The sequence below is a fragment of the Stegastes partitus genome, unplaced genomic scaffold (assembly GCF_000690725.1).
Source record: "Stegastes partitus isolate 25-593 unplaced genomic scaffold, Stegastes_partitus-1.0.2 Scaffold1172, whole genome shotgun sequence".
Lineage (NCBI taxonomy): Eukaryota > Metazoa > Chordata > Actinopteri > Pomacentridae > Stegastes > Stegastes partitus.
Window position 1 is genome coordinate 35,246 of NW_007578903.1, and position 14,338 is coordinate 49,583.

General features: G+C 40.8%; 1 protein-coding gene across 1 annotated transcript in view; it reads right to left on the reverse strand.

Annotated features, from left to right (window-relative positions):
* sema4ba (sema domain, immunoglobulin domain (Ig), transmembrane domain (TM) and short cytoplasmic domain, (semaphorin) 4Ba) overlaps positions 1 to 14,338 on the reverse strand; it is a 41,322-nt gene that overhangs the window by 11,478 nt on the left and 15,506 nt on the right. Inside the window, exon 2 of the mRNA XM_008296959.1 lies at positions 12,123 to 12,554. Coding sequence (XP_008295181.1) covers positions 12,123 to 12,240 — 118 coding nt within the window. The 5' untranslated portion in view covers positions 12,241 to 12,554. The remainder of the gene's footprint in view (positions 1 to 12,122; positions 12,555 to 14,338) is intronic.

A 14,338-nucleotide genomic window follows, 5' to 3' on the forward strand; every position in this document is an offset into this window, starting at 1 on the left:
GATACAATGCTGATGCTCTGTCTTAATCAAACACACTCTGTCAACCCTGACAAGCCTTGCTGAGCCGCTTTTCTCATTCTTATGACAACTACACTGATGAGAAACTTTTTGTGTCTTAATGTTGACGAAGCGCCGTGACTTGAATTTTTTTTTTTTTTAAATGCATAAATTGTCTTAAATATCATCTACCTATGCACGGGTATTTTTGACACTATCAGACAGCACACAGCAGAGCTGCCAGGGAGAATGAGAAGAGCAAGAAAGAAGACGTATTAGAAAGTCCAAGTCAAACTCTACACTGTTAAAAAAAAAAAAAAAAGTAAAAAAAAAAAACAACACAACGACAATCTGGCAGCAAGGGTAACAGAAAATATACAATAAAAGGGTGGAATACTGAAAAAATAAATAAATAAATATCACATTTTAGAAAATTTAAATACAATAAAACTTTAATTGTACAGTCACATATTGTAAAATAATAAATTACTTTTTGGAAAATTACAGATTTTAAATTAGGACATTCTTTTAAAATCAAAATGTAAATTAATAGGATTTTTCTGCAATTTTATTAGATATTATTCATCATTAAACAAAAAAAAGGAAAATCTGTAAATTAACAGTTAAAAAAAATAATTAATAGTTAACTAATAGTAAAAAATAGTTTAAAAAAATAGCTATCCTTAATGCCCATACTTTTTCTTTTAAATAAATACAAATATCTAGAAAATAATATTTTAATTAACTGCTTTAAATAAGGTAAATAAAAAAAATCATGTAATTTTACAGTCAAATGTAAAAAAATTAATTGCAGTTATATATATATATTGTCTTCTTTACATTTAACATGTTAATACATTTTTTTTCCCTACAATTTTACCAATTGTTATGTGTCATCTAACATAACTGGTAAAATCTGTAAAATACCAGCAAATTGTTAAAAATACATTACAATTGAAAACTGTTTTGTTTTAATTTTTTTTTTAACAGTGATATTGTGACTACGTGGTCACATCTTGGGCTTTTAGCCACCAGGATGCTACCAGGAATAACTGAACTTTGACTTTGTAGGCAAGTGTACCTGCTAGATAAGATCGACAGAAACAAATAATTTGAGCCACTGTTTTTTCAGGTGCATGTGATACACCTGGGGAAAAAAAGTTCATTACTAAAAATGAACACATTTCTTTGTGTGCAACTGCAGCTTCAGAACTCTAGCTGCTCCTCATCACAGAAAGATAAAGTCCTCATAATTCTCCCTCTGTTCAGTACAGTAAGTGAGCGAATGGCTTTGTTCCAACTAAATTAACACCTCCTGACTTAAGCCAAGGGTTAAATCATCGTCTCTGCTAATCACTGCTTTAAAGGCCCATGTGTATCTCCCAGTTGGAGCAGTCTGGAGGCCTTCACTGGCAGCCCAACTTGAACAACTTGCCTTAATTGCGTGCCAGCACAAACAGAGGCAGGGAGCTGATGGAAACTTGAAATGACTGAAGCTCTGATACAGGACTTCTGCCCTGAAATGTGACGAATGAGGAAAGAATAACAGACCACAGAAGTCCATTTATTTAACTGAGGAAGGTCCTTTAGCACAGCGATGTGAGTTCATGTTCATAGAAGAATGTTGTTCTCTGTGATAAATCTTTAAACTGCTGCTGTAAGGGACTGTACAAAAAAAATTAGAGGTGGGAAGCGAGGCTGAACATGATGTTTTACTTTTGAAAAAAAAGCAAGGCCTCATGGTAATATTTTCTCTGGACCCTCTTTTCGAAAACACTCTTATTACAATATTAAAAGCAATAAAACAATACTGAATGGTTCACCTAATACCTTCATTAATATAAAAACAAATATATGAAAGATAAGATGAAACCCCATAGTTTAAGGGATTTCTTTAAGGAACAATTATTTTCACATCGTTACAAATTCAGACAATAAAGAACATTATTTTGAAAAGTTGGATTTAAAACTTGATTAGTACATTTTATAATGGAGGAGAAATGTGCTCAAAATCCACAAAACGCTGCGAAAAACATCCCCAACAAAAACACAAACAAGAATAAAAGCAGAGACACTGAGTTAAACGCTCTCCAAACAACATATAACAACATATATGAGCTCTCATACAAAGAGAGGCGTGCTACGACTGTCTGCACCACAACTCCTCTGGGACACTAGGCGGAGTGATGGGCTCGATTTGGATAAGCAGCAACATTACAGACAGACGGGCTCAAAGCGGCTCTGATTTATATCCCTGGATTGCTATTATGTCCCTTTACTAAGTTTTGATGTTTTCTAGATGTGAAAATAACCATTTAGATTTGGAATAAGTGGCCAGTTTATCCCAATAATGCCTGTTTTCAAATCTGCGACAGAGGCGAGGAGCCCACCTGCATATTTCCCGTCTATGAACCGACACAACGTAACGCTTTATGATATCAAGACAAAGTCAGCTCAGGTTTACTGCTGTCGGTTGACCTTGTGAGTCATTGTTTTTTTTTTTTTTACTGCTCAAACTTCGACCAATGGCAGGCGTAATAGAGGGAAACTGGATTGAAGCCACAGATGCTGGTGGTAATAATTAAAATTATAGCACTTCCCTGCATTAAACCTTATTCAGTCCAGGTAGAGTCATTAAGTCCTACTGATAATAAGCTCACTATGTGCTCCATGCCCTCCAGTACATGTGACCTAATATAACCTCACCTCAGTGGGAAGGTGCAGGAGGTTGGAGGACTTCCTCTCCCTCGGGGAAACAACATGTTAATAGCAGTCCATCGCCACGGCAACACTGAGCCATATTGTAGTTAAATCTGTCCGTAAAACCACAAGAGGCTCGGCTCTGCGTACTGTACATGGACCCACTGGGGCCGTTCTCTTTCCTTTTCACTATCATTACAGGATAAATGGACTGCTGTTCCATGCTGGTTCTGTTCCCCCCCCTCAAGTTTTTTTTTTTTCCTCCCCACAGAGCCTTGGGCAAATTTAACTGTGATTTACGGAGAGAGAAAGACAAAAGGCCAAAGCCAGAACCAAAACAAAAGCTTTGAGCGGATTTTAACAGAGGAGGATATCTACACAATTATTCTCTGGAGTCACATCACCGCTGTCATACTTAGCAACCACAGTTGACAAAAAGAAACAATAGGGCCCCCAATTGAGTATCATTAAGGATATCCAAGAGGGTTTTGAAACCGTACGAAGCTTCCCGTTCGTGATTTCAAGAAAACAGTCATCTTTCAGTGTAGACCAATTGGTTCGACAATGCTTTATTTCTCTGAGGAGTAGGTAATTGTTAAATGGTACAATTTAATGTTATGTTTTGTCCGTGTGCTTCTCAGAAAGGTATGCAACAAACAAAAGGCTGGATGGTCTGAAAATTACATGTTCAGATTCCAGTAAGACGTTTAAAGCCGTGTAAGTTCATTTTAGGGTCTTTAATTTTGTTGTTTTGATTTGACAGCTTGCAATGTTAGCTAATCGGAAAAGGACTCAAGATATGTCCCTGAGGAGTTGGTGGGGACCAAAACAGAGCTAAAAGGAGATTAAATATTGAACTTGAATTCATAAAGGGGTCAGAAATGCAACTCAAAACCAATACTGATGTTATACTGTCTCGGCTGGACTTAAGAACTTAATAAGACAGAACTGTAAGTTGACTAGAGACGCACCAATAAGAGATTTAGAGGGTAACACAAAGAAAAGAACCTTCGTTAAACTATCAGAGGAACTGGGATAGTTGTAACCTTTAGTTTAAATGTGCCTCTACTCTAAAAACGATCTGAATTATATGAAGTAAGGATTTTCAACTAGATGTATTTAAATAAAAAAGTTGATTAAATGATTCGCTGAAAAAATAAGGAGCCAAAAATGTTGATGATTGATAATCAGTTCACACTCACTGGTTCCAGCTTCTCAAACAGGAGAATTTACTTGGATTTTTGATCAAACCAAACAAGAAACTGACAGACATCACCTTCAACTCAGTGAAATTCTATTTTTCCAGAGTGTCCTGTCATTATAGGCATCATTACGAGAAAAATAATACATTTAGTGAGGAGCGATAACTGTTCCAGGCCTACAAATGATGATGTACTTGAACTGATTCTTAGACGTTCTGGACGTGAGCAGCAGTCATAAAAACAGCAACACGGTCTTCAGACCACAAAACCGGAGCAGAATAAACCCACAGGTCGACCGCTGCGCAGACTGTTACCCCAAAACCAACATGGCGAGCTAATGAGTGCATCGTACTTGAACCCGTCCTCCCCTGCGCTCCACATACGCCGCAGTCTCTTAAAGAATCCCCTCTATTGTTGTTTGACTGTCTGAGGTTGATTCCTGACGGGTCACTTCATGACAATGCAGCCCCAGAAATGTTGTGGTGTTCACAACAGGGGAGAGGGAAGACACAAGGAGTTCAAAGGAAGCACTTAAGAGTGGAAGTAGAGACAGAGAGGGCAGAAGTGCCCACTGAAGAGGCGCAACAGAATCATACCACAGTTCATCCTTGTCCATCTTTCTTTCCTACGAGAGCCACTGGGAAAAGATCCATAAAGAATAGATGCTTTGAAGTGCATGTCTGCATTGAAGGGGTTTATTCTTAGGGCGCATTTAGATTGAAGTGGTTCCAATCAAGATACTACATGCTTTTTACAGAGACCATTCAGTATTTGAGTTGACTGATTGATAATTTATTCTGCTGAAAGAGCTCAAGAGACTTAGAGAATCTATGTAAAGACACATCTTCTTTATGGTAGTTTTTTTCCTTTACGTCATCAATTTATATCTTTTGACTTACTGATGCAAATCGTTTGGGTTTTTTTTGTCTGTTCATGTTCTAAGATATCTGTCAAGATATTTTAGAAAAACTGAACAGGAGCCAATGTAATGGGTCTGTTCCAGCGGACACTGCACAGATCTGTCAACGTTTCACTGGAATTACTTCCTACAGAAGATAAAGTTCTTATGAAAACTGAGGTCTGTGGAATATCTTGAGAAGTTGGGACATTGTCTCTGCAGAGACAAATCACTGCTGGGTTTTTAAACTGTAATTTTTCAAACTAAATTGAGTTTACCTCCATTTTATTTGGGATGCGCCTCCACCTACGGGGATGGATATCTTTAAACCTCATCGCATAAATCTAAAATTATGTGGATAGCTACGGGGAAAGGTGATTTTTTTTTTTCTTTTGCTTTTTTTTGTTGTTTTCTTGTCTAGATGAACTGATCTTTGTTCTTTGTTTTTGGCATTTTGCCTTTATTCAGATAGCACAGCGGAGAGAGAGAGGAAATGTGGGTAAGAGAGCATGTGGTGAGGGTACGGCTTGCCGGGAATCTAACCAGGGACTTCCTGCTTGATGGCATAACCGCCCACACGGTGTGCACGCTAAACACTCGGGTATCAGGTCAAGCCGTGAACTCCTCTTACAAGGCAAGAAATTAATTTTAAGAAAAGGACAACAAAGACAAACTTTCAACACCTGTGATCAGTGTTTCTGCTAGACTGAAGATGGAAACACTGATCACAGGTGGAGCCCAGACACGACTCGCTGTCCAACTCGACTAAAATAGGCGACACAACAAGGCGGCCAACAGGACTTCACACTTCAGCATGACACCGATACCCGACCTCTGATCTTTGAGCTTGAAAGAGCAGCTCTGAGTAGTTAGAGCACTTCATGAACAGCAAACTCTGTGGTTCAACCTCTGACAGCTGCAAGCAATGTGAGATCATTACCATTATTATGTAATTAAAAGTCATTTCTGCAAATGACACTGCTAAATGGACTGAAATACTCACATGGGCTAACTTGCTAATCTATTTAGAGGAGAAATTAATTACATTGGGCTTAAAGGAATCCTACGACATTTCTGCAGCTGATTTCCTGATGGGTCCGTGTCCAAAAAAGTAGTCGGATCATTAAAAGTGTTGAACATCGCCGCGAGAAGGGAACTGTGGAGTAATTTGTCCTTTAGTGACAGTGATCTAAGTGCCTTCTTTTGTAGTGCAACTATAACAGGCTGATTCACTCAGTCCCCTCCCGTATGAGTGCGCTGCCTTTATCAGCTACTACAGCTGCATGTTCGGGAGATCAGATGATTGCATACCTCATTTTTAAACACCCGTTCTTGTTTGCGTTCTGCAGAACTACAAGGAATCGCTCTCACAAACAAAAATACATTATGCATGAGTGTTAAATTACCGGGAAAGTCTGCAACAAAACCTCCTGACAACTAGATCAAACTTGTCTTTAACGGTAAACTTGCAAACGAAGAAACAAAGATTCTTGTCACCAATAAAAACAAGGTGTAGTACCTGGCTTCATAGCAAAGTAGTTTGTTATTATAGTGCTGGTCATAGTTCACTAAGAGATGACCCAGAAAAATAAGCAATGTCTCTCTATTGCCTTTAAAGAGCAAGCAATGGACCCATGATAGATTATCTTTATGGGACGTCAGATGCCCCATTTCTAGTCTTCTGACTGTAAACATGACCTACATTCCCCATCTAGGAGGGAGTATAAGAAGACTGCTTAGGAGTAATAGTCTTAAGAGAAGAAGACTCACATTTTAAACAGGGTTGAATGGGCAGAAGAAGATGCACAATCCACTACGAGACGAGACGCATCATTAAACCAATGCACCCGGGAGGACAGCCATGTAATCTAAACTTAGCCACCATATCACAACAGCAGTGTAACCAATGTTTCACGCAGACTCAATCATCGGTTTTTGTTGTGTAGTAAAACGGTGTGTCTTGAACTTGCTTAGACAACATGATAGTGAGACTCAATACAGAAAGTATATGTAGTATTTTCGTTTGGATTTTTATTCACATTCTAATATAATTCTGCATATTAGACTTTGTCATTGACAGAATGATAAATTTCTGGACTTGCAGCCATTTAATGGTTGACAATATTTCATTCAGTTTAATTCAATAAACCAAATTATAACCTCATATAGATTTTTTTAGATAGCAGACTAACTACATATAGGAAATGTATGAGGACAATCAAGTTGCCATTGTGCAGCTTCTGACTGAAAGATTTGACTCCTTCATACTTAAAAAGGTTCACTTATTCGTTTCCAAGCCGCCAGCATAAAGACAGGAATCCGTACCCATCATAAAGACAGATGGCGTCAAGCGAGAACACCAGAGCAAGGACGGGAAAAATAAATCCCCGGTGTCAGAGGTGGAAACTGTGAAGCAATTTATTTAATTGTTTGTTAAAGACAGCGAGGACGAGAAGATGAGGCGGGGCACCTCAGCATTAGGATAATCTTGTGAAAATAAGGAGACAGAAATGACATTTGTGAGAAGTCAGGAAGAAGCTCCTCAGGCAGAGCGAAGAGACTGCAGGGACAAATCTCTTCCCTTTGTCTTCATCTGCCTACTGTACTTGTTCAAGGACTTTGCTCGGGATAGAACAGATGAACCCTTGTAAATCCAATTGCTTTTAGAAGAAGTGATTAAAACCCTCTGTTGAGAGCGAAGCAATGACCGCTGCGACAGGAAGCCGCGGTGCCAACAGGAGTCCCACTGGGTCAGTGTCAGAGCAATGCCAGAACTCCCACTACTGTCGCATTGTCTGGTGACATCAAGATAGAAAACAGCCCTCACTGGAGCGCTAACTAAATTATCCCGAGTAATTTCAAACTAGCTATTAAAAGCTGCTCGCTGAACGGGTAACTGTGTGGGAGAGCAGACCTGGGAAGCTGAAGGACAGAGACTGAAGCATCTGGAAGGCATTAAGACAACAGGCCAAGAGGGTCAATTCAGCGGGAGATTCATTAGGCAAGCTGTGAGCCTGCTGTTTGTATTGGTAAATTGTGGGGCTGCATCTTGTTAGCAGGATATTGTCTCCACCGCGCCATCCTGATGCTGAGATAGGTGGTAATTTTCGAGCACAACTTAAGGAAAAGCGAGTCTGGAGAGTCATATTGTGAACGCTGCAAAATACTGTAAACGCTGAGGAAAGTGTCGAGATAAAATATGTGCATTACGCATCCACGCAGCGGGGATGAGCAATAACAGGGTTTGGTGGTGCAATTTATTGTGGGACAGTATAGCTAATTAAACCGCTAGCATTTAAACACAACACTTTGCTCTGTATCTATTAAATCTGTCGTTTGTAAAAGAGCACAGGAACCTTGAAAAAAAAAATGTTGATAAGGCTGGTGAAGGAGCTCCAAACGCTGACCCCCGGATTAACCACAATAATGTAAACCAGCTGCTGGTTCATCAGGAACTCGCCATGACCTCTTCCTCTGGTGTGAACAGTGCCGGAGCATCGAGAACAAAGGGACTGCACACAAGGTCTTGACATGTTTCTAACCGTACAGCAGCACTTTGACCTGACAGGCCTTGACTCCATACTGTGTAATTACAGCCGCTGTGTCCTCACAACACCTTGAAAATGGACATGCAGAGCAGCTGTTAACACTTTGAAGCCTTTTCTGCTTCGATTTCTTGTCATTTGGTTGTTTTGGTTTTATGTGCAAGCAACATTTTAGGCCCACAACTGTTGATTATTTTAATTAAAAAGCAGTCTGACAATTATTTTCTTTAATAAATGAGGCTTAGAAAATACTGAAAATGACCAGAGCCCTAGATAAGGCCTTTATAATGCTTTCTATATGCAATCCACAATTTAAAGTCACTTTTTTGGTCATTGATTTAACTCCTACAAACTCATTTATGTGTTTCAAAGCTACATATTTAGATTTTTTCCCCCATCAAAATGTTCCCTTCCTGCCTTAATATGGCTTAGATGCAACTCCGCATCCTTACCTTCTCATCTGTTTCCACTCAACCCTCCCCAGTCTCTGCAGTTGGAGCACACCAGCTCACCTGCAACTCTGTTCAAAAGTTGGATTATTGCAGTAATTCAGGCATACATGTTGAAGACCTCTTCCGCTCTGCAAGCTGACAGGATTGGTTCTTTAGGTTTGTGACATATGAAACCTTGGAAGTCTGAATCTGTGTTTTTGAGACTGTCATCAGTTTACTGCAGTGTCGAGTTGGAAATGATCAGCCATGGCGCTGACTGCTTATTTTGCTCATGATGTGTCTTCGAGTTTAGCAAAACAAACCCACAGGGATTTATTAACAAGCTTAAAAAAGACTTGATTTTCACTGGAGGGGGTCCCCAAACATGCATACCTCATTTATCATCAAAAACAATAAAACAAAACATTTTAAAAATAAAAACTGACAATTTCTGGCATTTGTTTTTTTTTATTTCAATGATTAATTAACCGTGCAGTCATCGGCTAATTTAATACAGTGTAAATGTTGATAGACGCTGATTACTGTTTTTGCCATAGCTGTGAGACTGCATGGTCATTATGTTAACCAAAGCAATAATCACTGAATTGAGTCATAAAAGAAAGTAATACTTAGTCACGATGACTTTCCATTCTGTTGGACTCTCCTGGATGTTATCAAGTCTTTAGCAGGTGATACAGTGGAGTGCGTTTAAGCATTCATACCATGAGGAACTGCTGTTCAGCTATGTGGCACCAGTATTGAAAAGCTGTTATCTCACTTGACACCAGTGTCATTTTGAATTACTTGAGAGTGGCTGATTCAACTGGTCTAGACACGACAGCTTTTAAATAATTAAAAACACTTCACTCCCAGTGTGGCTGCTGGGCACGGCCCCTACACAAAACTAAAGCACAAATGTTGCATGATGTGTAACAGAGGGCTGAGCAGATCAGCGGGAAAAGAAAGGCAACTTAAACGGCTTATAGGTGTGCCTTTAAATAGTGTTCCAACACACTAAGCCATTCAACATGGTCCGCATTAAAGCCTGGAACAAAAGCGGAGAGAAAAGCAGATGCAGGCTTTACTCCCTGAACCCATGATCCGTCCTGATAGGCGCATAATGAGAACCAGACAAGTGTTCACACCATAACACATACAAATCCCCATTCATTATTCATGGCAGATTACCCTCTTCATTAGGGCAGAGGCGGGGACCATGGGACAGAGAGAGAGCAAGAGGGAAGAGGAGGGGAAGTCGGTCTACGACAATGTTGCAGGATGAGGATCAGCCTTGCAGGGCTCCGGCCCGCCTACACTGCCGAGGTTTAGGCATGCAAGACGTCGAGCTAAAAGGCATCCTGATAGGACAGAGACGACCAGAGACTATGATGAGACCAGGCAGTTTCTGCTGCATAAAGTTCAGGTCCCTGAGGCCTGCTGCTCTGCATTCTGCTTTGATACTGTAAACACAATGTGACAAAGCCTTTCTGCAGGAGGCTGGAAAATGTCACTGTAGCAGAACCGACAGCACAGCAAGACAACTCCTTCCACCAGGCCCCATTAACCTTCATCAGCTGGCTGAAAGTTGTTCGTTGCCTCACAATCTAAAACCTAAAAGCCGGTCTTTGGAACACCAACAACGTCAGTCTTTTTAGATATTCTTTGTCAGACCTGCTGCGTAAGCCTGCTGGTAAATTTCAAGTGAGTGTATGCTCTCAGCCATGTTGAGATATGTCAGAAGGAGCTGATAAAATGACTCCTTGTTAAGTTTTATAGCGGATCGTAACTACCTCTGTTGTTAGGGCTGTTATTTCCTGCATGACCCTTCACACAAAGGTCAGAGCTTATCAACGTGGTTAAAGTTACAGCTACGTAAATGGTATAATGAAACGGGCTGATGACTGGGATAGCTCTGGTTAGCTCCAATAATAGAAGTGAAATAGATTCAGGATAGAAAAGACAAGCTATAGTGAATGAATGGCATGTAGACAGGAGAGTTCTTTCATGTGGGCTTTGCATGTTTTATGACGTTGTTAAACACGGGCTGCGCACTCGAAAAGCAAATCTCCCTATCAGAAGAGGCAAAAGTGTGAAGCGTCTTTTCAGTGAGTGATTGATGGTGTGTGTTGTTGTGAAACGCTCCGTCAGAGCCGAGCTGTGGGCTTAGCTGAGCCTGGGAGGTGACAGAGATTACCTATTGGTACAGAGGTCCATCACGTGGGACGGTACAAGCTCAGACAGGCGGCGCGGCTCGCCTATTCGAACACTTCCTTGGCTCAAAACGAGCACCGTACTGGAAATTGAATACACGTCTATAATAGGTTCCTAAGTAAGATCTATCAACACGATCTTGCCTGACATGACTCTAATGATGCCTGAACATGAATCACTAACTGCAGTTGAATCACTGAAAGCCTCCGCTGATCCCATAATCTATCATTTTGTTTAATTTTCCATGGAGACACTAAAGCACAACTAAATCCAACTTGTCATCTCAAGTAGTGCACTGGTACATCTTTTGAATAATTAGATCAATGTTGATAAAAATCACTGGTGCTGGTGGCCATCGTGCTATCTACGAAGACGGCGTAGCAAATGCATGTCGCGCAGAAAGGAGCTAATTTAGCTGTATCCCCAACATATTTTACGGCTGGCATATTCGCAAAGCAAGCAGACATAAGAGAAATAGAGATTATATAAGAGCAATAACTCTCGGTGCTTGCGAGAAGATGTCCGAGTGCCCCGAGTAAGTCGCAACACAATAGGCCTGTTCATTTTATAATTGGGTCTGACCTGCAGGTACTCGACGGAGCCGCCCTGATGGAGCTGCCATTCACGGCGTGGATTTACATGGAATTTAAATCATTACGATGCACAAACAGCATTTCACTCATTTAAATCCTTTTAGCTCCAACAATGGACACATATGAAGTGTATTGATTATTTTCAGTGGACAGAGTTAATGAACAGGGACACCACAGGGAATTGCATAATCAGTTCTGCGAGAGCACAAAATGTAGGCGTACTCATGAACCACCAGATAATAAATAGTTCACCATTCATGCTACAGGCTCCCAGACTGTGCAGAGTTTTACCTCTGAGCAGCAGCTAGAGAGGAAAAAAAACAACTATGCCACCGTGTTTGGCTGTTTACTGATGACGTGCTGCTATTTGTGCAAAAGTCACCGCCAAAGCCACGATTAGAGCCTGAAGCACCTCCAAAGCTTCCTCACAGCAAAATAACGCCCTGTCGAGTCTGCAAGTGATGTACACAGGTGATACCAGGAGAGCTTGGGACCAAACGCTCCATACTACACCAATGTCATGGTCGAGAAGGTGTGTAACTTACTGTAGGAGAAGGTGAGGCGTGGGGTGACATCATTTTCCGTGACCGCCGTGTGAAAGCAACCAACAAGAAGGACGATGTAGGCTGGGAGACAGAGCCAAGCCATGCTCTTTGTCCACATGCCTCTTCCTCAGGACAGCCAGCCAACTTTGCAGTATTTGCCTTTCAGGTTTTTGGGGAATTCATGAAGAGTCTCTTTTTTTTTTTTCAACCCGTGTTTATTTTCTTTCCCCCTCTTTGTCTCGCTCTCGCTTGCTGCAGCTCCAGGCTCCTTGAACAGAAGGCCTATGCACTGTTGTGAAGTCAGGGCACTCCTTCGGGGCTGCAGGCGATGATGCTGGTTTGGGATGACGATCTGAGACCTCAGAGAAAGACAGACAGCCTCCACCGATCAGCCTCCATGCGTACTCGGCACCGCGGGGTCTCGGCTGAGATCTGCGAGGATGAAGGAACAACATTCAAATTAGTGTGTTTTCTAAGCAAGCTTATGCGGTTCTTTACACTCAATTTTCAAGCAAAAACGTGAAAGAATATCTGGTTCCAGCTTCTTAATTGTGAAGGTTTCCCTGCTTTGTATTGTTATGCAATATAAAAATCACATATCTTTGGGCTTTAGACAAGTGGTCTTTCAGCAGATGAACATTGCTGTTAGGTGCAGCCTTAGTTCCTTTTACAAAAATCTTTTCTAACCTGCAGAACCCCAAAACCTACTGGCAGGGCTGAAAGGCATGTGTGATGTGCTGTTGTGGCAGGAAACCTTACAAAATGTAAACCTAAAACTGGGATACTGCATCAAAATCACTGTATTACATTATATTTGTACTGTCTTACTTTCACTTTGCCAAACATCTATAAAGTACCTCTAATTTATGCTAACCTGTATGACAGCTTCTATACAGGATGAACACTATGTCACTGGTTGTAATGGTTATCATTAATGCCACACTGCACACACAGTCTTAAAAGGAGCTCTAGAATAAAAAAAAAATGCTTGATGAAATATGTTTTACTGGCAAGAGCGATGTTGTGCAATTTTAAGCACAACATCTTTACGATGTGTTTGTCTTTATTATCCTAACTATGCTGCAGTTACACAACGTTTTATGACTTTGAGCTTTGGAACTTTGTAAAGCCAAAGTCTGAAAGTGGATCTGCTTTCAGTTTCTGTTCATAAGAATATGCAAGTGTAATCACTGCAGTGATCATTAACAGAATACTACATGAATAATCTTCAGTGCAGGGTGTGTTTGTCTTTGCACAATGCCCCGGTCAGGTTAATTTGACAGTGTCAGCTGCAAACAAACAACCTTGTGCTCCCAAAGCCATAATCTCCATATCTGAACTGCACATACCCGCTCTTTTGTGCTCGGCACTGGAGTGAAAAGAAAGCAGAGATTTCTTGGAAATCTTTGTTAAACCTTCAAGACAATGGAAAGGTGTGACGCCCAGATAACGGCTCATATTACAAGAATTACAGGAGCTTCTGTCCTGCAGTTTTCCTCGGATTAACTTTAGTTTCATTACTGAGTAGTAGGAAGTGGTGTATGTGCGTTAAAACCACTCACACTGTGAAAGATTTTGATTCCCACAGGTCAGAGAAGGCTTTAGCTCGGCCTGCTCTCAGTTGCAACGAGAATTTTATGGAGATAAAATTGTCAAAAGCCAGAGACAGTGCTTAAAATCTCTGCCTTCCTGCTGTTCAGTTGTCCTCAAATCAAGATAGAAAACTGCCATTTAACTTGTAGCTGTTGTTTTTACACTCAAGAGGTGACTCTGGTTAACTCCTTCATCAACAGCGTGTACAAAAACTCTTGAGAAAACCTCAGAACAAAACCACAATATTATACTCGTAATGGAGTTATGGGGCAATTTAGAGATACTGATTAAGTGACCGTAGTGAGACGTGAAGGGAAACTCAAGATAGACATCCCAGTTACAACTGCAAATCCTCCACTACAGTTGCCACAGGGAGCTCCCTAAATGCAACCAACAGGAGATTGAGTTTCATGTGAGGTATGGCAATCAATAGGAGAAGGTAGCAAGTGAAGCTATTCCTGGTTTCTATCAACGGGATCTTGACTCTTAGTCAATAAGTAGTCTGACGCTTCTTACAAACACAGACATCTCCAAATCCGAGGCGGGCAGATGACATTTGGAGGAGCAGGAAGGCCGCGATAAAGACCCGAGAACAAGACACGAAGATGGTTATTTGTACAGCA